At 47.8% G+C, this 22,500-nt stretch overlaps 1 protein-coding gene and 1 long non-coding RNA gene across 2 annotated transcripts in view; one reads left to right on the forward strand and one right to left on the reverse strand.

Annotated features, from left to right (window-relative positions):
- Window positions 1-22,500, reverse strand: part of LOC135528130 (uncharacterized) — a 214,066-nt gene that overhangs the window by 62,037 nt on the left and 129,529 nt on the right. The window lies entirely within an intron of this gene.
- LOC135528125 (semaphorin-3D-like) overlaps window positions 2,311-22,500 on the forward strand; it is a 97,804-nt gene continuing 77,614 nt past the window's right edge. The window contains exon 1 of the mRNA XM_064956966.1: window positions 2,311-2,553. Coding sequence (XP_064813038.1) covers window positions 2,412-2,553 — 142 coding nt within the window. The 5' untranslated portion in view covers window positions 2,311-2,411. The remainder of the gene's footprint in view (window positions 2,554-22,500) is intronic.

Consider the following 22,500-nt stretch of genomic DNA (forward strand, 5'->3'; position numbering starts at 1 on the left):
TGAGGACAGTTCATGCTGTGTGAGGACAGTTCCTACTGTGTGAGGACAGTGTGAGGACAGTTCCTACTGTGTGAGGACAGTTCCTACAGTGTGAGGACAGTTCCTACAGTGTGAGGACAGTTCCTACTGTGTGAGGACAGTTCTGTGAGGACAGTTCCTACTGTGTGAGGACAGTTCATGCTGTGTGAGGACAGTTCCTACTGTGTGAGGACAGTTCCTACAGTGTGAGGACAGTTCCTACAGTGTGAGGAGTTCACAGTGTTCCTACCTGTGTGAGGACAGTTCATGCTGTGTGAGGACAGTTCCTACAGTGTGAGGACAGTTCCTACAGTGTGAGGACAGTTCCTACAGTGTGAGGACAGTTCCTACAGTGTGAGGACAGTTCCTACTGTGTGAGGACAGTTCCTACTGTGTGAGGACAGTTCATGCTGTGTGAGGACAGTTCCTACAGTGTGAGGACAGTTCCTACAGTGTGAGGACAGTTCCTACTGTGTGAGGACAAATCCTACTGTGTGAGGACAGTTCCTACTGTGTGAGGACAGTTCCTACAGTGTGAGGACAGTTCCTACTGTGTGAGGACAGTTCCTACAGTGTGAGGACAGTTCCTACTGTGTGAGGACAGTTCCTACTGTGTGAGGACAGTTCCTACTGTGTGAGGACAGTTCATACTGTGTGAGGACAGTTCCTATTGTGTGAGGACAGTTCATGCTGTGTGAGGACAGTTCCTACAGTGTGAGGACAGTTCCTACAGTGTGAGGACAGTTCCTACTGTGTGAGGACAGTTCCTACAGTGTGAGGACAGTTCCTACAGTGTGAGGACAGTTCCTACAGTGTGAGGACAGTTCATCCTGTGTGAGTACAGATCCTACAGTGTGAGGACAGTTCCTACAGTGTGAGGACAGTTCCTACAGTGTGAGGACAGTTCATGCTGTGCGAGGACAGTTCCTACAGTGTGAGGACAGTTCCTACAGTGTGAGGACAGTTCCTACAGTGTGAGGACAGTTCATACTGTGTGAGGACAGTTCCTATTGTGTGAGGACAGTTCATGCTGTGTGAGGACAGTTCCTACAGTGTGAGGACAGTTCCTACTGTGAGAGGACAGTTCCTACTGTGAGAGGACAGTTCCTACTGTGAGAGGACAGTTCCTACTGTGTGAGGACAGTTCCTACTGTGTGAGGACAGTTCCTACTGTGTGAGGACAGCATCTATCGGATTGTCATAGCCACAATGAATCAAATGCTGTAGTATGAACCTGCAGGTAGCTAAAGCTAACCAACTAGGTTCAATGTTAGCTAGCTAGCTAGCAACGTAATACAAATAATATTACTGCACAGATTATACACACAGCATTAGCCAGTGAGCCAGAAAGCTAACATTCGCTAGCTAGCGAACAGTATGCTTTAAACTTGCAAAGAAAACGTATAACATTCCCAAAATGTAACTTGACTCTTAACCATATACATGGATCGGGAGGGTCGGCAGGTAGCCTAGTGGTTAGAGGCAGGTAGTCTAGTGGTTAGAGGAAGGTAGCTTAGTGGTTAGAGGAAGGTAGCCTAGTGGTTAGAGGCAGGTAGTCTAGTGGTTAGAGGAAGGTAGCCTAGTGGTTAGAGGCAGGTAGTCTAGTGGTTAGAGGAAGGTAGCCTAGTGGTTAGAGGCAGGTAGTCTAGTGGTTAGAGGAAGGTAGCCTAGTGGTTAGAGGCAGGTAGCCTAGTGGTTAGAGGCAGGTAGCCTAGTGGTTAGAGGGGCAGGTAGCCTAGTGGTTAGAGGGGCAGGTAGCCTAGTGGTTAGAGGGGCAGGTAGCCTAGTGGTTAGAGGGGCAGGTAGCCTAGTGGTTAGAGGGGCAGGTAGCCTAGTGGTTAGAGGGGCAGGTAGCCTAGTGGTTAGAGGGGCAGGTAGCCTAGTGGTTAGAGGGGCAGGTAGCCTAGTGGTTAGAGGGGCAGGTAGCCTAGTGGTTAGAGGGGCAGGTAGCCTAGTGGTTAGAGTGTAGGGGCGGCAGGTAGCCCAGTGGTTAGAGGCAGGTAGCCTTGTGGTTAGAATGTTGGACTTCTAACCGAAAAGTTGCAAGATTGGTTCTCCACCGAGTTGACAAGGTAAAAATCTGTCGTTCTGCCCCTGAACAAGGCAGTTAACCCACTGTTCCTAGGCAGTCATTGAAAATATGAATTTGTTATTAACTGACTTGCCTAGTAAAATAAAGGTTAAATCAAAAATAAATTAAATTAACAAGTAAAGTTCCTGCTTAGGTCTTCATTTTCAGGAAAAAGCCTTACTTGGACTTGTTTGAAAGTGTGTGTTTTTTTCCCATGACAGCTTGCCAACGTTAGAAACTGCTGAGACGATCCACAGACAGATCCACAGACAGATCCACAGGGTGATGTGACAGCGACGACCACCTGTTCTCACTAATAACGATGAAGATGAGGGTCCTGGGGCCAGAGAGGTTCTGTGTTCTGCTGGGTGTGTCCCTCCAACTGCTGCTGTTGCTACCAGACACCTCCTCTACCGCTGCAACCTGGAGCCAGAGTGGACCCCGCCTGCAGCTCTCACACACAGGTATCTCATATCCGCTCCCTTTATTACTCTGGGGAGCTCTGGTCCTTGGTGTACTGCGGAGCTCTGGTCCTTGGTGTATTGGGGAACTCTGGTCCTTGGTGTAATGGGGAGCTCTGGTCCTTGGTGTATTGGGGAGCTCTGGTCCTTGGTCTACTGGGGAGCTCTGGTCCTTGGTCTACTGGGGAGCTCTGGTCCTTGGTGTATTGGGGAGCTCTGGTCCTTGGTGTACTGGGGAGCTCTGGTCCTTGGTCTACTGGGGAGCTCTGGTCCTTGGTCTACTGGGGAGCTCTGGTCCTTGGTCTACTGGGGAGCTCTGGTCCTTGGTCTACTGGGGAGCTCTGGTCCTTGGTGTACTGGGGAGCTCTGGTCCTTGGTGTACTGGGGAACTCTGGTCCTTGGTGTACTGGGGAGCTCTGGTCCTTGGTCTACTGGGGAGCTCTGGTCCTTGGTGTACTGGGGAGCTCTGGTCCTTGGTGTACTGGGGAGCTCTGGTCCTTGGTGTACTGGGGAGCTCTGGTCCTTGGTGTACTGGGGAGCTCTGGTCCTTGGTGTATTGGGGAGCTCTGGTCCTTGGTCTACTGGGGAGCTCTGGTCCTTGGTCTACTGGGGAGCTCTGGTCCTTGGTGTATTGGTGAACTCTGGTCCTTGGTCTACTGGGGAGCTCTGGTCCTTGGTCTACTGGGGAGCTCTGGTCCTTGGTGTACTGGGGAGCTCTGGTCCTTGGTGTACTGTGGAGCTCTGGTCCTTGGTGTACTGGGGAGCTCTGGTCCTTGGTGTACTGGGGAGCTCTGGTCCTTGGTGTACTGGTGAACTCTGGTCCTTGGTGTACTGGGGAGCTCTGGTCCTTGGTGTACTGGGGAGCTCTGGTCCTTGGTGTACTGGGGAGCTCTGGTCCTTGGTGTACTGGGTAGCTCTGGTCCTTGGTGTACTGGGGAGCTCTGGTCCTTGGTGTATTGGGGAGCTCTGGTCCTTGGTCTACTGGGGAGCTCTGGTCCTTGAAACTGCAACACTGCTGGTTTTCAATATGACTTTCTAATTAGGGAATAGGGACTGATAGTGAATAGGTACTGATAGTGAATAGGTACTGATAGTGAATAGGTACTGATAGTGAAGTGGGACTGATAGTGAATAGGAACAGGTCAAGACAGGCAGGGGTCAATAATCCAGAAAGGGTGTAAAGGGTCCAGAATGGCGGGCAGTCTCAGGGTCAGGGGTCAATAATCCAGAACGGTGGGGTAACGTACAAAATGGCAGGCAATCTCATGTTCAGGGCAGGTAGAACGGTCAAAACCGGGAAGGACTGGAAAACAGGAGCAAGAAACAGGCAGGAGCAGGGAAACAAACGCTGGTAGGTTTTACGAACAAAACAAACTGGCAACAGACAAACAGAGAACACAGGTATAAATACACCGGGGTTAATGGAGAAGATGGGCGACACCTGGAGGGGGGTGGAGGCAAGCACAAAGACAGCTGAAACAGATCAAGGTGTGACAAGCAGGGGGTTGTAAAGCCATAGCACAGACATTTCCCCACCCCCCAGCAACATACTATGATTGATAATATAAAGGCCTGAAATCTGAAATCTTAACAAAAACAGTGGTGTTGTCGTTGTCTTGCTGTACAGCCAGGCTCTCTCCAGGTTTTATAGCCCAGATCCTCAGACAGACAGTAGCAGAATGGGGGGAGATGAGAAGAAACTACTGACTCATTGTTGTAGTAGAGGAAGGAAAGAGGGGATGTGGTCTGTTCGGCACAACAGAGGATTTGTACTGTAGAGCCAGGAGATCTAGTAGGTTCATGTTAATATCTATGCATTCACAATCTGTTACGTAGAGCAGGGCTCTTCAACTGGCGGCTCCGTGTGCCAAATTTGGCCAACGATTGATTTTATTTGGCCCACCCGAGTTTTCAAAAAGCAAAAACATTATTTTCACTGTAAAATCTCTGGGCAATCAGCTCAAAGTCATTTTTAACTTAGGATATATGTTCCCAAAGTATTACGAAGCATAAATCGATAAACATACAGCATTGTCGAATCCAAGTGTAATCAAGGTTTGAAATGATTGTCTAATACTGTATCCGTTGGGCTTCTAGTGGTCACTAGTCTACTCATTAATTGTAATTATATTCCGGCCCCCTGACCATGTGCTCAAGAAGAAGAAAAAACGTCCCATGGACGTAGAGACTTAAACTATGACCCTGAGTTTTCCTGGTCGTGTCATGCAGTCATTAAGATAGATAAATCACCATGTGCTTTTACTTGCACAGTTTCATGTTCATCTGTCAAGCTGTGTGGTATAATCTCTCCCTGGAGGGTTGTCTGCTTGTCGGGACAGTAAGGCATTAGTATGATACCTGCTAGGGAAACAAGTTTCTCCTCTCCCTCTCTCATCAGTAACAACTGTGTGTCTAACAGGCCTGCCTCTCTGTGTGTCTGACAGGCCTGCCTCTCTGTGTGTCTGACAGGCCTGCCTCTCTGTGTGTCTGACAGGCCTGCCTCTCTGTGTGTCTGACAGGCCTGCCTCTCTGTGTGTCTGACAGGCCTGTCTCTCTGTGTGTCTGACAGGCCTGCCTCTCTGTGTGTCTAACAGGCCTGCCTCTCTGTGTGTCTGACAGGCCTGCCTCTCTGTGTGTCTGACAGGCCTGCCTCTCTGTGTGTCTGACAGGCCTGCCTCTCTGTGTGTCTGACAGGCCTGCCTCTCTGTGTGTCTAACAGGCCTGCCTCTCTGTGTGTCTGAGAGGCCTGCCTCTCTGTGTGTCTGACAGGCCTGCCTCTCTGACAAACTATAATTCTAGCCCCAGGGATGATGGGATGTCTGTGTGTGTGTGTGTGTGTGTGTGTGTGTGTGTGTGTGTGTGTGTGTGTGTGTGTTTGGCCTTCCTGTCAGAAGAAGATAGCGAAAAGCGGTCAGAGGGTCAGAGGGCTGGAGGATAACACCCTGTGTGTGTGTGTGTGTGTGTGTGTTTGATAACACCCTGTCAGCTCCCTCCTCCCTCAGGATGCGTGGTCTAGGCTGGGTTCCTGAGGTCACTCTCTGGGGTTAGCTCTGACATCCAGATAGTTAGACAGAGAGGGCTCTGGGGATTGATGCTCCTCCCTGTGTGTCAGAGGGAGGGAGGGAGGGAGGGAGGGAGGGCTCTGGGGATTGATGCTCCTCCCTGTGTGTCGGAGGGAGGGAGGGAGGGAGGGCTCTGGGGATTGATGCTCCTCCCTGTGTGTCGGAGGGAGGGAGGGAGGGCTCTGGGGATTGATGCTCCTCCCTGTGTGTCAGAGGGAGGGAGGGAGGGAGGGAGGGCTCTGGGGATTGATGCTCCTCCCTGTGTGTCGGAGGGAGGGAGGGAGGGAGGGCTCTGGGGATTGATGCTCCTCTCTGTGTGTCAGAGGGAGGGAGGGAGGGAGGGAGGGCTCTGGGGATTGATATTCCTCCCTGTGTGTCAGAGGGAGGGAGGGAGGGAGGGAGGGCGGGCTCTGTGGATTGATGCTCCTCCCTGTGTGTCAGAGGGAGGGAGGGAGGGAGGGAGGGCTCTGGGGATTGATGCTCCTCCCTGTGTGTCGGAGGGAGGGAGGGAGGGCTCTGGGGATTGATGCTCCTCCCTGTGTGTCAGAGGGAGGGAGGGAGGGAGGGAGGGAGGGAGGGAGGGCTCTGGGGATTGATGCTCCTCCCTGTGTGTCAGAGGGAGGGAGGGAGGGAGGGCTCTGGGGATTGATATTCCTCCCTGTGTGTCAGAGGGAGGGAGGGAGGGAGGGCTCTGGGGATTGATGCTCCTCTCTGTGTGTCAGAGGGAGGGAGGGAGGGAGGGCTCTGGGGATTGATGCTCCTCCCTGTGTGTCAGAGGGAGGGAGGGAGGGAGGGAGGGAGGGCTCTGGGGATTGATGCTCCTCTCTGTGTGTCAGAGGGAGGGAGGGAGGGAGGGCTCTGGGGATTGATATTCCTCCCTGTGTGTCAGAGGGAGGGAGGGAGGGAGGGAGGGAGGGAGGGAGGGCGGGCTCTGGGGATTGATGCTCCTCCCTGTGTGTCAGAGGGAGGGAGGGAGGGAGGGCTCTGGGGATTGATATTCCTCCCTGTGTGTCAGAGGGAGGGAGGGAGGGAGGGAGGGCTCTGGGGATTGATGCTCTTCCCTGTGTGTCGGAGGGAGGGAGGGAGGGAGGATTGATGCTCCTCACTGTGTGTCAGAGGGAGGGAAGTAGGGAGGAAGGGAGGGAGATATGACCATATTAGAGACACAAATTTCCCTCAGATTACACAGATCCACAAAGAATTCGAAAAAACAAATCCAATTTTGATAAACTCTGTGAAATACCACAGTGTGCCATCACTGCAGCAAGATTTGTGACCTGTTGCCACGAGAAAAGGGCAACCAGTGAAGAACAAACACCATTGTAAATACAAACTATATTTAGGTAACACTGTATACAGACATAATATTACATTTGTAAGGTCTTTATTCTTATGGAACTTTTGGAAGTGTAATGGTTACTGTTCATTTATTTTTTATTTTCTTTGTGCTTATGTTTATGTTCTTTTCCGCTTTGACAATGTTGACCTCACTGCTGGGGTGGCAGGTAGCCTAGTGGTTAGAGTGTAGAGGAGGCAGGTAGCCTAGTGGTTAGAGTGTAGAGGCGGCAGGTAGCCTAGTGGTTAGAGTGTAGAGGCGGCAGGTAGCCTAGTGGTTAGAGTGTAGAGGAGGCAGGTAGCCTAGTGGTTAGAGTGTAGAGGCGGCAGGTAGCCTAGTGGTTAGAGTGTAGAGGAGGCAGGTAGCCTAGTGGTTAGACTGTGGAGGAGGCAGGTAGCCTAGTGGTTAGAGTGTAGAGGAGGTAGGTAGCCTAGTGGTTAGAGTGTAGAGGCGGCAGGGTAGCCTAGTGGTTAGAGTGTAGAGGAGGCAGGTAGTCTAGTGGTTAGAGTGTAGAGGTGGCATGGTAGCCTAGTGGTTAGAGTGTAGGGGCGGCAGGGTAGCCTAGTGGTTAGAGTGTAGAGGTGGCATGGTAGCCTAGTGGTTAGAGTGTAGAGGTAGCCTAGTGGTTAAAGTGTAGAGGTAGCCTAGTGGTTAGAGTGTAAAGGTGGCAGGGTAGCCTAGTGGTAGAGTGTAGGGGCGGCAGGGTAGTCTAGTGGTTAGAGTGTAGAGGTGGCAGGGTAGCCTAGTGGTTAGAGTGTAGGGGTGGCAGGTAGCCTAGTGGTTAGAGTGTAGGGGTGGCAGGGTAGCCTAGTGGTTAGAGTGTAGAGGAGGCAGGTAGTCTAGTGGTTAGAGTGTAGAGGTGGCAGGTAGCCTGGTGGTTAGAGTGTAGAGGTGGCAGGGTAGCCTAGTGGTTAGAGTGTAGAGGTGGCAGGTAGCCTAGTGGTTAGAGTGTAGGGGTGGCAGGTAGCCTAGTGGTTAGAGTGTAGAGGTGGCAGGGTAGCCTAGTGGTTAGAGTGTTGGGGTGGCAGGTAGCCTAGTGGTTAGAGTGTAGAGGCGGCAGGGTAGCCTAGTGGTTAGAGTGTAGAGGAGGCAGGTAGTCTAGTGGTTAGAGTGTAGAGGTGGCAGGGTAGTCTAGTGGTTAGAGTGTAGAGGTGGCAGGGTAGTCTAGTGGTTAGATTGTAGGGGCGGCAGGGTAGTTTAGTGGTTAGAGTGTAGAGGCGGCAGGGTAGCCTAGTGGTTAGAGTGTAGAGGCGGCAGGGTAGCCTAGTGGTTAGAGTGTAGAGGCGGCAGGGTAGCCTAGTGGATAGAGTGTAGAGGTGGCATGGTAGTCTAGTGGTTAGAGTGTAGAGGTGGCAGGGGAGCCTAATGGTTAGAGTGTAGAGGTGGCAGGGTAGCCTAGTGGTTAGAGTGTTGGGGCGGCAGGGTAGCCTAGTGGTTATAGTGTAGGGGCAGGGTAGTCTAGTGGTTAGAGTGTAGAGGGGGCAGGGTAGCCTAGTGGTTAGAGTGTAGAGGGGGCAGGGTAGCCTAGTGGTTAGAGTGTAGAGGTGGCAGGGGAGCCTAATGGTTAGAGTGTAGAGGCGGCAGGGTAGCCTAGTGGTTAGAGTGTAGAGGGGGCAGGGTAGCCTAGTGGTTAGAGTGTAGAGGCAGCAGGAAGCCGTAGAGGCGGCAGGGTAGCCTAGTGGTTAGAGTGTAGAGGCGGCAGGGTAGCCTAGTGGTTAGAGTGTAGAGGCGGCAGGGTAGCCTAGTGGTTAGAGTGTAGAGGGGGCAGGGTAGCCTAGTGGTTAGAGTGTAGAGGCGGCCGGGTAGCCTAGTGGTTATAGTGTAGGGGCAGGGTAGTCTAGTGGTTAGAGTGTAGAGGGGGCAGGGTAGCCTAGTGGTTAGAGTGTAGAGGCGGCAGGGTAGCCTAGTGGTTAGAGTGTAGAGGGGGCAGGGTAGCCTAGTGGTTAGAGTGTAGAGGCAGCAGGAAGCCGTAGAGGTGGCAGGGTAGCCTAGTGGTTAGAGTGTAGAGGCGGCAGGGTAGCCTAGTGGTTAGAGTGTAGAGGCGGCAGGGTAGCCTAGTGGTTAGAGTGTAGGGGCTGCAGGGTAGCCTAGTGGTTAGAGTGTAGGGGCGGTAGGGTAGCCTAGTGGTTAGAGTGTAGGGGCAGCAGGGTAGCCTAGTGGTTACAGCGTTGGACAAGTAACTGGAAGGTTGCAAGTTCAAATCCCTGAGCTGACAAGGTACAAATCTGTCGTTCTGCCCCTGAACAGGCAGTTAACCCACTGTTCCTAGGCCGTCATTGAAAATAAGAATTTGTTCTTAACTGACTTGCCTAGTAAAATAACGGTAAAATTATTATTATTTTTTTTACATATGATTCCCGTGCCAATAAAGCCCCCCTGAGGTAAATTGATTTGATACAGAGAGGAGGGGTCATATATCCCAGAAAGCCTGAGGGCGCCTCCTCTGACACCAGATGATGAAACAATGTTTTCTGTATAACCATATTTCTCTGTCTTTGTTGGTCAGTGATACTGACATTAGGGAGGGAGGGAGGGGTCATTTAAACTGTGGTGAACTCATTCAAGTTATAAAAGTGAAGCAAAACGATTAAACAATTCTCTTTCATCGCATGGCAGTGCATTGTGGGGTGTTTGTGCGTGAGCAGAGGCGGTGGGGGGAAAGAGAAGGAGTCGTCGCAGGGCAACGCCATTAATGTAATGTGTTGTTGTAAAAGCCGAACACTGAGAACAATAGTCATTTAGATCGACACCCGATGAAACATGTGACCGGAGCCAATCGTAGCACAGCTGAGACACTATAGAGAGTGACCTCGTACAGGACTGACTACTTCCTGCTGCTGGCACCACAGTGACGGTTCCGTGTGTTTTTTTTATCCTAATGAGCAACACGAAGAATGTGTGTTTTACTGATGTACTGTAGGAGCCCGGGTACGTGCAGTCTAGCTGTGGTATATTGAGCAGAGGCTATCGGTGGTGTGTGTGTGTGTGTGTGTGTGTGTGTGTGTGTGTGTGTGTGTGTGTTCGTGCGTGTGTGTGTGTGTATGTTCGTGCGTGTGTGTGAGGTAGTGTGTGTGTTTGTGCGTGTGTGTGTGTGTGTGTGTGTGTGAGGTAGTGTGTGTGTGTGTGTGAGGTAGTGTGTGCTTGAGCAGAGGCTGTCGTCAAAATAATAGGAGGAAGTATGAAGTTCATCAGCTCTGTGTTGTTGGTCAAAGACATGAGGTCTGTGTTGTTGGTCAGAGACATGAGGTCTGTGTTGTTGGTCAAAGACATGAGGTCTGTGTTGTTGGTCAGAGACATGAGGTCTGTGTTGTTGGTCAGAGACATGAGGTCTGTGTTGTTGGTCAGAGACATGAGGTCTGTGTTGTTGGTCAGAGACAGGGAGACATGAGGTCTGTGTTGTTGGTCAGAGACATGAGGTCTGTGTTGTTGGTCAGAGACATGGAGACATGAGGTCTGTGTTGTTGGTCAGAGACAGGGAGACATGAGGTCTGTGTTGTTGGTCAGAGAAATGAGGTCTGTGTTGTTGGTCAGAGACATGAGGTCTGTGTTGCTGGTCAGAGACATGAGGTCTGTGTTGTTGGTCAGAGACATGAGGTCTGTGTTGTTGGTCAGAGACATGAGGTCTGTGTTGTTGGTCAGAGACATGAGGTCTGTGTTGTTGGTCAGAGACAGGGAGACATGAGGTCTGTGTTGTTGGTCAGAGACAGGGAGACATGAGGTCTGTGTTGTTGGTCAGAGACATGAGGTCTGTGTTGTTGGTCAGAGACATGGAGACATGAGGTCTGTGTTGTTGGTCAGAGACAGGGAGACATGAGGTCTGTGTTGTTGGTCAGAGACATGAGGTCTGTGTTGTTGGTCAGAGACATGAGGTCTGTGTTGTTGGTCAGAGACCGGGAGACATGAGGTCTGTGTTGTTGGTCAGAGACATGAGGTCTGTGTTGTTGGACAGAGACATGATGTCTGTGTTGTTGGTCAGAGACATGAGGTCTGTGTTGTTGGTCAGAGACATGAGGTCTGTGTTGTTGGTCAGAGACAGGGAGACATGAGGTTTGTGTTGTTGGTCAGAGACATGAGGTCTGTGTTGTTGGTCAGAGACATGGAGACATGAGGTTTGTGTTGTTGGTCAGAGACATGAGGTCTGTGTTGTTGGTCAGAGACATGGAGACATGAGGTCTGTGTTGTTGGTCAGAGACATGAGGTCTGTGTTGTTGGTCAGAGACATGAGGTCTGTGTTGTTGGTCAGAGACAGGGAGACATGAGGTCTGTGTTGTTGGTCAGAGACATGAGGTCTGTGTTGTTGGTCAGAGACATGAGGTCTGTGTTGTTGGTCAGAGACATGGAGACATGAGGTCTGTGTTGTTGGTCAGAGACATGAGGTCTGTGTTGTTGGTCAGAGACATGAGGTCTGTGTTGTTGGTCAGAGACATGAGGTCTGTGTTGTTGGTCAGAGACAGGGAGACATGAGGTTTGTGTTGTTGGTCAGAGACATGAGGTCTGTGTTGTTGGTCAGAGACATGGAGACATGAGGTTTGTGTTGTTGGTCAGAGACATGAGGTCTGTGTTGTTGGTCAGAGACATGGAGACATGAGGTCTGTGTTGTTGGTCAGAGACATGAGGTCTGTGTTGTTGGTCAGAGACATGAGGTCTGTGTTGTTGGTCAGAGACAGGGAGACATGAGGTCTGTGTTGTTGGTCAGAGACATGAGGTCTGTGTTGTTGGTCAGAGACATGAGGTCTGTGTTGTTGGTCAGAGACATGAGGTCTGTGTTGTTGGTCAGAGACATGGAGACATGAGGTCTGTGTTGTTGGTCAGAGACAGGGAGACATGAGGTCTGTGTTGTTGGTCAGAGACATGAGGTCTGTGTTGTTGGTCAGAGACATGAGGTCTGTGTTGTTGGTCAGAGACCGGGAGACATGAGGTCTGTGTTGTTGGTCAGAGACATGAGGTCTGTGTTGTTGGACAGAGACATGATGTCTGTGTTGTTGGTCAGAGACATGAGGTCTGTGTTGTTGGTCAGAGACATGAGGTCTGTGTTGTTGGTCAGAGACATGAGGTCTGTGTTGTTGGACAGAGACATGAGGTCTGTGTTGTTGGACAGAGACATGAGGTCTGTGTTGTTGGTCAGAGACAGGGAGACATGAGGTCTGTGTTGTTGGTCAGAGACAGGGAGACATGAGGTCTGTGTAGTTGGTCAGAGACATGAGGTCTGTGTTGTTGGTCAGAGACATGAGGTCTGTGTTGTTGGTCAGAGACAGGGAGACATGAGGTCTGTGTTGTTGGTCAGAGACATGAGGTCTGTGTTGTTGGTCAGAGACATGAGGTCTGTGTTGTTGGTCAGAGACATGGAGACATGAGGTCTGTGTTGTTGGTCAGAGACATGAGGTCTGTGTTGTTGGTCAGAGACATGAGGTCTGTGTTGTTGGTCAGAGACATGAGGTCTGTGTTGTTGGTCAGAGACATGGAGACATGAGGTCTGTGTTGTTGGTCAGAGACATGAGGTCTGTGTTGTTGGTCAGAGACAGGGAGACATGAGGTCTGTGTTGTTGGTCAGAGACAGGGAGACATGAGGTCTGTGTAGTTGGTCAGAGACATGAGGTCTGTGTTGTTGGTCAGAGACATGGAGACATGAGGTCTGTGTTGTTGGTCAGAGACATGAGGTCTGTGTTGCTGGTCAGAGACATGAGGTCTGTGTTGTTGGTCAGAGACAGGGAGGCATGAGGTCTGTGTTGTTGGTCAGAGACATGAGGACTGTGTTGTTGCTCAGAGACATGAGGTCTGTGTTGTTGGTCAGAGACATGGAGACATGAGGTCTGTGTTGTTGGTCAGAGCCAGGGAGACATGAGGTCTGTGTTGTTGGTCAGAGACAGGGAGACATGAGGTCATTGTCCTCCACAGGCCTGTTTACATTGGTCCTAATCCACATTTAAGTCAACCCTCCCCATCAAAAACACACAAAAAAGGAGAATTTCAGTTGAAAAAGTTGCTGTACAATTCGTGTTAATGTCTATATGTCGGCAGGGTTTCTGACTTCAGAGGTTAACTTAAAAAAACAGAGGAATTGAAGCTCGCTCAGAGAGACTAAAAACATCTGTCGTAATAATGATATTTTATCGGTTCCACTGCTGACAGTACACACATATTCTTACTAACCTACTTTCACACACACACACACACACACACACACACACACACACACACACACACACACACACACACACACACACACACACACACACACACACACACACACAGTCAATACGTTGCGTGGTGAAACAACCATTCAGTGCTCATATCATTCACACAGATCTGGTTTCAAACTCTTTTGTCTGGAAGGACTTAGAGTAAAAACTATGAATGTTTGATGAACTGATGAACCCAGTTCCCATAACATACCGGGGACCTACTCAACGATCAGAGACTCTGACAGAGGTTTTTTTTCCTCCTGACAACGTAATCCTGGTTAACCCAGAACTAAAGTCTTGTGTAAACTGGTCAGATAGTCCATTACGTTCTGAGACGCGATAAGAGGATCAGAAACCGGAACAGTTTCACCATCTCCATTTGCAAGTTACGGGAAAGTCTGTGGGCCAAATTGTTTCCATCCCCTATCATAAAAATATCAAAAAGATGCTCACACCTTTTGTCCAAGTCACCAGTGGCAACAACTCAAGCACAGGAACTAATGCTTTTTGTTATCTCCTGCATCCCGTAGTATCAGATTTACGGCACCATTTTACGTATCTAGTCTGTCCACCAGAGATTACTGACGACGTAACACCGGAAAAAAAAAAACTTGGTGCCTTTGCATTTGTGGTATGTGTCCGTGTCGGTCAGTGCCCCCTGACCCCTGACCTCTGTGTCACCGCGGTAACGAGGTGAGGCAGATAAGAGCGAGGGCTGACACAGAGAGCAATTCTGAGCTGTAGGTCAGCGGAGCGAATGAACCTGTCAGAGAACAGAGAGAAAGCAGATGTGTGTGTGTGTGTGTGTGTGTGTGTGTGTGTGTGTGTGTGTGTGTGTGTGTGTGTGTGTGTGTGTGTGTGTGTGTGTGTGTGTGTGTGTGTGTGTGTGTGTGTGCGTGCGGAATGGGGTGGCAGAGGGGTTTGGGGTGAAGAATGCTGCTAATTAGAGGTGGATGTCTTGGGGTTGTTTGGGCGGATGTAGCTGTGGCAGATCTGAACAGAAACACCGACCTTCTTCCTCCCCTTTTCCCCCTCTCTCCTCTTCCTCCCCTTTTCCCCCTCTCTCCTCTTCCTCCCCTCTTCCCCCTCTATCCTCTTCTAATCGTTTCCTTCCCCTCTCTTCATCCTCTCTTTATCTTTTCTTCCTCCTCTCTCCTCTTCCTCCCCTCTTCCTCCCTCTCTCCTCTTCCTCCCTCTCTCCTCTTCCTCCCCTCTTCCACCTGTATCCTCTTCTAATCCTTTCCTTCCCCTCTCTTCATCCTCTCTTTATCTTTTCTTCCTCCTCTCTCCTCTTCCTCTCCTCTTCCTCCCTCTCTCCCCTTCCTCCCTTTCTCCTCTTCCTCCCTCTCTCCTCTTCCTCCCCTCTTCCCCCTCTATCCTCTTCTAATCCTTTCCTTCCCCTCTCTTCATCCTCTCTTTATTTTTTCTTCTGTCCTCTCTGTTTCTTCTCCTCCCCTCTTCATCCATTCCACTCTTAGACCAGACCACTGGTCTGAATACCTAAAGACTTGATGTAACTCTCAGATAGATTAGAGATAGCAGACAATGGTAAATGATGGTGAGTGATGGTGAGTGACGGTAGTGATGGTAAGTGATGGTAAATTATTCTAGTGATGGTGGTGATGGTAGAGATAGTGAGTGATGTTAGGTGATGGTGAGGGATGGTAGTGATGGTGGGTGATGGTAAGTGATGGTGAATGATGGTCTTGATGGTAAGTGATTCTAGTGATGGTGAATGGTGATGGTGAGTGATGGTAGTGATGGTAGAGATAGTGAGTGATGTTGATGACTGATGTTAGGTGATGGTGACTGATGTTAGGTGATGGTGAGGGATGGTCAGGATGGTGAGTGGTAGATGGTGGTGGTGATGGGTGATGGTGAGATGGTGATGTTAGGTGATGGTGAGTGATGTTGGGTGATGGTGAGTGTTAGGTGATGACTGATGTTAGGTGATGGTGACTGATGTTAGGTGATGGTGACTGATGTTAGGTGATGGTGACTGATGTTAGGTGATGGTGAGTGATGTTAGGTGATGGTGAAGGATGTTAGGTGATGGTGAGTGATGTTAGGTGATGGTGAGGGATGTTAGGTGATGGTGAGTGATGTTAGGTGATGGTGAGTGATGTTGGGTGATGGTGACTGATGTTAGGTGATGGTGACTGATGTTAGGTGATGGTGACTGATGTTAGGTGATGGTGACTGATGTTAGGTGATGGTGACTGATGTTAGGTGATGGTGACTGATGTTAGGTGATGGTGACTGATGTTAGGTGATGGTGATGATGTTAGTGAGGTGATGTTAGGTGATGGTGAGTGATGTTAGGTGATGGTGGTGAATGTTAGGTGATGGTGACTGATGTTAGGTGATGGTGAGGGATGTTAGGTGATGGTGAGTGATGTTAGGTGATGGTGAGTGATGTTAGGTGATGGTGAGTGATGTTAGGTGATGGTGAGTGATTTTGGGTGATGTTAGGTGATGGTGAAGGATGTTAGGTGATGGTGTGATGGTGATGTTAGGTGATGGTGATGTTTAGGTGATGGTGAGTGATGTTAGTGAGGTGAGACTGATGTTAGGTGATGGTGATGATGTTAGGTGATGGTTAGGTGATGGTGATGTGTTAGGTGATGATGATGTTAGATGGTGATGATGTTAGGTGATGGTGACTGATGTTAGGTGATGGTGAGTGATGTTAGGTGATGGTGAGTGATGTTTAGGTGATGGTGAGGATGTTAGGTGATGGTGAGTGATGTTAGGTGATGGTGAGTGATGTTAGGTGATGGTGATGTTAGGTGATGGTGAGTGATGTTAGGTGATGGTAGGGTGATGTGTTAGGTGATGGTGAGTGATGTTAGGTGATGGTGATGATGTTAGGTGATGGTGAGGTGATGTTGGGTGATGGTGAGTGATGTTAGGTGATGTTGACTGATGTTAGGTGATGGTGAGTGATGTTAGGTGATGGTGAGGGGATGTTATGATTAGTGATGTTGTTAGGTGATGTTAGGTGATGGTGAGTGATGTTAGGTGATGTTAGTGATGGTTAGTGATGGTGAGTGATGTTAGGTGATTAGGTGATGGTGATGTTAGGTGATGCTAGTGATGTGAGGGATGTTAGGTGATGGTAGGTGATGGTAGGATGTTAGGTGATGTTAGGTGATGGTGAGTGATGGTGAGTGATGTTAGGTGATGGTGACTGATGTTAGGTGATGGTGAGTGATGTTAGGTGATGGTGAGGGATGTTAGGTGATGTTAGGTGATGGTGAGGATGTTAGGTGATGTTAGGTGATGATGATGTTAGGTGATGTTAGGTGATGGTGAGTGATGGTGAGTGATGTTAGGTGATGCTAGGTGATGGTGAGGATGTTAGGTGATGCTAGGTGATGGTGAGGGATGTTAGGTGATGCTAGGTGATGGTGAGGGATGTTAGGTGATGTTAGGTGATGGTGAGTGATGTTAGGTGATGGTGAGTGATGTTAGGTGATGATGTGATGTTATGGTGATGGTGGTGATGTTATCTGATGGTGAGTGATGGTGAGTCTGGGTTTAGGAGTGATGGCTGACACTGTTAAGGTAGGTGATATCAACTGATGTTAGAAAGTGGTGGTGATGTTAGGTGATGCTAAGTGATGGTGAGTGATAGTAGTGATAGTGAGTGATTGTAAGTGGTGGTGAGTGGTAGTGAGTGATGGTGACTGATGTTAGGTGATGGTGAGTGATGTTAGGTGATGTTAGGGGATGTTAGGTGATGTTAGGTGATGGTGAGGGATGTTAGGTGATGTTAGGTGATGATGAGGATGTTAGGTGATGTTAGGTGATGGTGAGTGATGGTGAGTGATGTTAGGTGATGCTAGCTCTAGGTGATGCTCTCTCTCATCTTGTGAGTGAAGGCTCCAACTCTCTGGTGGTAAGTAATAATAAGTGATCCCTCTCTAGTCTGATAGTGAGTCTCTTTCTCTATCTATCTCTCTCTCTCGCTCTCTCTCTCTCTCTCTCTCTCTCTCTCTCTCTCTCTCTCTCTCTCTCTCTCTCTCTCTCTCTCTCTCTCTCTCTCTCTCTCTCTCTCTCTCTCTCTCTCTCTCTCTCTCTCTCTCTCTTGGGGGAGTTTGGTTTTAAGACACACACACCATCATCATCGTCTGACACCTGGGTATTAACCACAGAACCATACCTCTCTTTTCCACTCAAACAATCTTTCAAAGGTTTTCCCCCAAGACACAACAGCCGTACTACCAAACTGTCTCTGAATGAACCGGGGGAAATAACCATTATCATGGAATTATTATGTCATTCATTCCACTGTGATACTTCTTGGAAAATACATTTCCTCTAGAGGAGGGAGTAACTATTTTGAAGCGAATGTGTGTTTTGAGGAGGAGAGTGAGAGAAGGGGAGAGAGCAAGGGGGGTAGGGAAAGAGAAAAAGAGAAGGCAAAACAGAAAGAGAGAGAGGGAGACAGAGAGAGGGAGAGAGAGAATGTTGTAATTACCGTACAACAGACCATGTATTCACCCTGCACACCCTAATTGACAACCAAACAAACCAAAACAAAGGCAAAGTCTTCTCATGCTTTGTTGATTTCAAAAAAGCTTTTGACTCAATTTGTGATGAGGGTCTGCTATACAAATTGATGGATAGTGGTGTTGGGGGTAAAACATACGACATTCTAAAATCCATGTACACAAACAACAAGTGTGCGGTTAAAATTGGCAAAAAACACACACGTTTCTTCCCACAGGGCCGTGGGGTGGGACAGGGATGCAGCTTAAGCCCCACCATCTTTAACACACACATATATATATATATATATATATTAGCCCCAAGCATCATGTCTCTCTCCCCAGTGTTAGCCCCTTGCATCATGTCTCTCTCCCCAGCTAAAACCCAGTGTTAGCCAATAGCCAATTAAATATCTCTCCCCAGTGTTAGCCAATAGCCAATTAAGTATCTCTCCCCAGTGTTAGCCAATAGCCAGTTCTTTCAGCATGGAATCCAGCGTCTACTTAATACCTCAGGATTTGAAATAAATAACCAAAAAGGTAACTTTGATTGGCTTTGACGCCTTTCCAACTCGCAATTGCAAAAAGTTTCCATTTATTTTTAAGGCGATCAAAATGTAAGATATTATTGTTTTGTATAGTTTGTATTCAGTGTTCAGTGCTTTCTTTTATTAAAAAAATCATCATGAACACATACTGCACTGCATTTTGGTCCGCTTCATAAGACGATCATGACACAGACACATTTTCTAGCTTTTGAGATTTACGGATAGCCAGGGGCACACTCCCAACACTTAGACATAATTTACCAAGAAAGACTTATTTTTAGTGAGTCCTACAGATCAGAGGCAGTAGGGATGACCAGGGATGTTCTCTGTTTAGTGAGTTCTCCAGATCAGAGGCAGTAGGGATGACCAGGGATGTTCTCTGTTTAGTGAGTCCTCCAGACCAGAGGCAGTAGGGATGACCAGGGATGTTCTCTGTTTAGTGAGTCCTCCAGATCAGAGGCAGTAGGGATGACCAGGGATGTTCTCTGTTTAGTGAGTCCTCCAGATCAGAGGCAGTAGGGATGACCAGGGATGTTCTCTGTTTAGTGAGTCCTCCAGATCAGAGGCGGTAGGGATGACCAGGGATGTTCTCTTGATATGTGAGTGAATTGGACCATTTTCCTGTCCTGCTAAGCATTCAAAATGTAACGAGTAGTTTTGGGTGTCAGGGAAAATATATGGAGGAAAAAGTCAAAGTAAAAATAATAAAGTAAAGTGCAAATACCCCAAAAAATGACTTAAGTAGTACTTTAAAGTAGTAGTAGTAGTAGTAGTAGTACTTTAAAGTAGTAGTAGTAGTACTTTAAAGTAGTAGTAGTAGTAGTACTTTAAAGTAGTAGTAGTAGTAGTAGTAGTAGTACTTTAAAGTAGTAGTAGTAGTAGTAGTAGTACTTTAAAGTAGTAGTAGTACTTTAAAGTAGTAGTAGTAGTAATTTAAAGTAGTAATAGTAGTACTTTAAAGTAGTAGTAGTAGTAATTTAAAGTAGTAATAGTAGTACTTTAAAGTAGTAGTAGTAGTAGTAGTAGTAGTAGTAGTAGTAGTAGTAGTAGTACTTTAAAGTAGTAGTAGTAGTAGTAGTAGTAGTAGTACTTTAAAGTAGTAGTAGTAGTAGTAGTAGTAGTAGTAGTACTTTAAAGTAGTAGTAGTAGTAGTAGTAGTACTTTAAAGTAGTAGTACTTTAAAGTAGTAGTAGTAGTACTTTAAAGTAGTAGTAGTAGTACTTTAAAGTAGTAGTAGTAGTACTTTAAAGTAGTAGTAGTAGTACTTTAAAGTAGTAGTAGTAGTAGTACTTTAAAGTAGTAGTAGTAGTAGTACTTTAAAGTAGTAGTAGTAGTAGTAGTACTTTAAAGTAGTAGTAGTAGTAGTAGTACTTTAAAGTAGTAGTAGTAGTAGTAGTACTTTAAAGTAGTAGTAGTAGTAGTAGTAGTAGTACTTTAAAGTAGTAGTAGTAGTACTTTAAAGTAGTAGTACTTTAAAGTAGTAGTAGTAGTAGTAGTAGTAGTACTGTAAAGTAGTAGTAGTAGTAGTACTTTAAAGTAGTAGTAGTAGTACTTTAAAGTAGTACTAGTAGTACTTTAAAGTAGTAGTAGTAGTACTTTAAAGTAGTAGTAGTACTTTAAAGTAGTAGTAGTAGTACTTTAAAGTAGTAGTAGTAGTAGTAGTAGTAGTAGTAGTAGTACTTTAAAGTAGTAGTAGTAGTAGTACTTTACACCACTGCTTATATGGGAAGTCATCATGAATATATTACCAATAGGGTTCAGTGAGGTTTCATGAATATATTACCAATATATTTCAGTGAGGTTTCATGAATATATTACCACTATATTTCAGTGAGGTTTCATGAATATATTACCACTATATTTCAGTGAGGTTTCATGAATATATTACCACTATATTTCAGTGAGGTTTCATGAATATATTACCACTATATTTCAGTGAGGTTTCATGAATATATTACCACTATATTTCAGTGAGGTTTCATGAATATATTACCACTATATTTCAGTGAGGTTTCATGAATATATTACCACTATATTTCAGTGAGGTTTCATGAATATATTACCAATAGGGTTCAGTGAGGTTTCATGAATATATTACCACTATATTTCAGTGAGGTTTCATGAATATATTACCAATAGGGTTCAGTGAGGTTTCATGAATATAATACCACTATATTTCAGTGAGGTTTCATGAATATAATACCACTATATTTCAGTGAGGTTTCATGAATATATTACCACTATATTTCAGTGAGGTTTCATGAATATATGACCAATATATTTCAGTGAGGTTTCATGAATATAATACCACTATATTTCAGTGAGATTTTACCACTCTCTGTCATCTCTCCCGTTATAATGTATACCCATTCGTATGTAGCTCCAGCAGACTGAGAGGTTACCCGTCCTGCTGTTGGACTGATTCATCATAGTTAACTCAGACACTACTTCCCTTTACACCAGGATTGAACCCAATTACACCGTGATTTGTGGCGATGCAGTGACTTCCTGGGACCTCGCTGTACTAAAGAGCTGTATGGTCATTTAACACACGGACAGGCAGACAGACAGACAGACAGACAGACAGACTCTATGTACATCCATCCTAATGGCTTAATCCTCCCTTTCTACCCTACACTGAAAGCATCACGGTTGGAGGGCCTGTCAAGGGTCCTTGAGTAGACTCCACGTGCAAGTTATACATTCTTCCCATTTTGCCTTTTGTCATGTCTCTTTGTTTCCACTATTGCATTTAGTAACAGAGAATGGGAGGGTTAATGGACTCTGTTCCACTGACACACCAGTTCCCTACTACAGAGGCCCCGATGGGGTTTTTCTTAAAGCTGTGAGGTTCCTCATTCCACGAGAATATTAAACCACTATCTATCTCTCAGAGACATGATGCTAGGGGCCAACACTGGGTCTCAGCTGGAGAGAGACATGATGCTAGGGACTAACACTGGGGAGAGAGACATGATGCTAGGGACTAACACTGGGGAGAGAGACATGATGCTAGGGGCTAACACTGGGGAGAGAGACATGATGCTTGGGGCCAACACTGGGGAGAGAGACATGATGCTAGGGACTAACACTGGGAGAGAGACATGATGCTAGGGGCTAACACTGGGGAGAGAGACATGATGCTAGGGGCTAACACTGGGGAGAGAGACATGATGCTTGGGACTAACACTGGGGAGAGAGACATGATGCTTGGGGCCAACACTGAGGAGAGAGACATGATGCTAGGTGCTAACACTGGGGAGAGAGACATGATGCTAGGGGCTAACACTGGGGAGAGAGACATGATGCTAGGGGCTAACACTGGGGAGAGAGACATGATGCTAGGGCCTAACACTGGGGAGAGAGACATGATGCTAGGGGCCAACACTGGGGAGAGAGACATGATGCTAGGGACTAACACTGGGGAGAGAGACATGATGCTAGGGACTAACACTGGGGAGAGAGACATGATGCTAGGGGCTAACACTGGGGAGAGAGACATGATGCTAGGGGCTAACACTGGGGAGAGAGACATGATGCTAGGGGCTAACACTGGGGAGAGAGACATGATGCTAGGACTAACACTGGGGAGAGAGACATGATGCTAGGGGCTAACACTGGGGAGAGAGACATGATGCTAGGGACTAACACTGGGGAGAGGACATGATGCTAGACACTGGGGAGCATGATGCTAGGGGGAGAGAGACAAGATGCTAGGGGCTAACACTGGGGAGAGAGACATGATGCTAGGGGCTAACACTGGGGAGAGAGACATGATGCTAGGGCTAACACTGGGGAGAGAGACATGATGCTAGGGACTAACACTGGGGAGAGACATGATGCTAACACTGGGGAATGCTAGAGAGACATGATGCTAGGGGCTAACACTGGGGAGAGAGACATGATGCTAGGGACTAACACTGGGGAGAGAGACATGATGCTAGGGGCTAACACTGGGGAGAGAGACATGATGCTAGGGGCTAACACTGGGGAGAGAGACTGGGGGACTAACACTGGGGAGAGACATGATGCTAGGGACTAACACTGGGGAGAGAGACATGATGCATGGGGATGATGCTAGGGGCTAACACTGGGGAGAGAGACATGATGCTGGGGGGGAGAGAGACATGATGCTAGGGGCTAACACTGGGGAGAGAGACATGATGCTAGGGACTAACACTGGGGAGAGAGACATGATGCTAGGGACTAACACTGGGGAGAGAGACATGATGCTAGGGGCTAACACTGGGGAGAGACATGATGCATGATGCTAGGGGCTAACACTGGGGAGAGAGACATGATGCTAGGGGCTAACACTGGGGAGAGAGA

Source organism: Oncorhynchus masou, chromosome 5 (genome assembly GCF_036934945.1).
Source record: "Oncorhynchus masou masou isolate Uvic2021 chromosome 5, UVic_Omas_1.1, whole genome shotgun sequence".
NCBI lineage: Eukaryota > Metazoa > Chordata > Actinopteri > Salmoniformes > Salmonidae > Oncorhynchus > Oncorhynchus masou.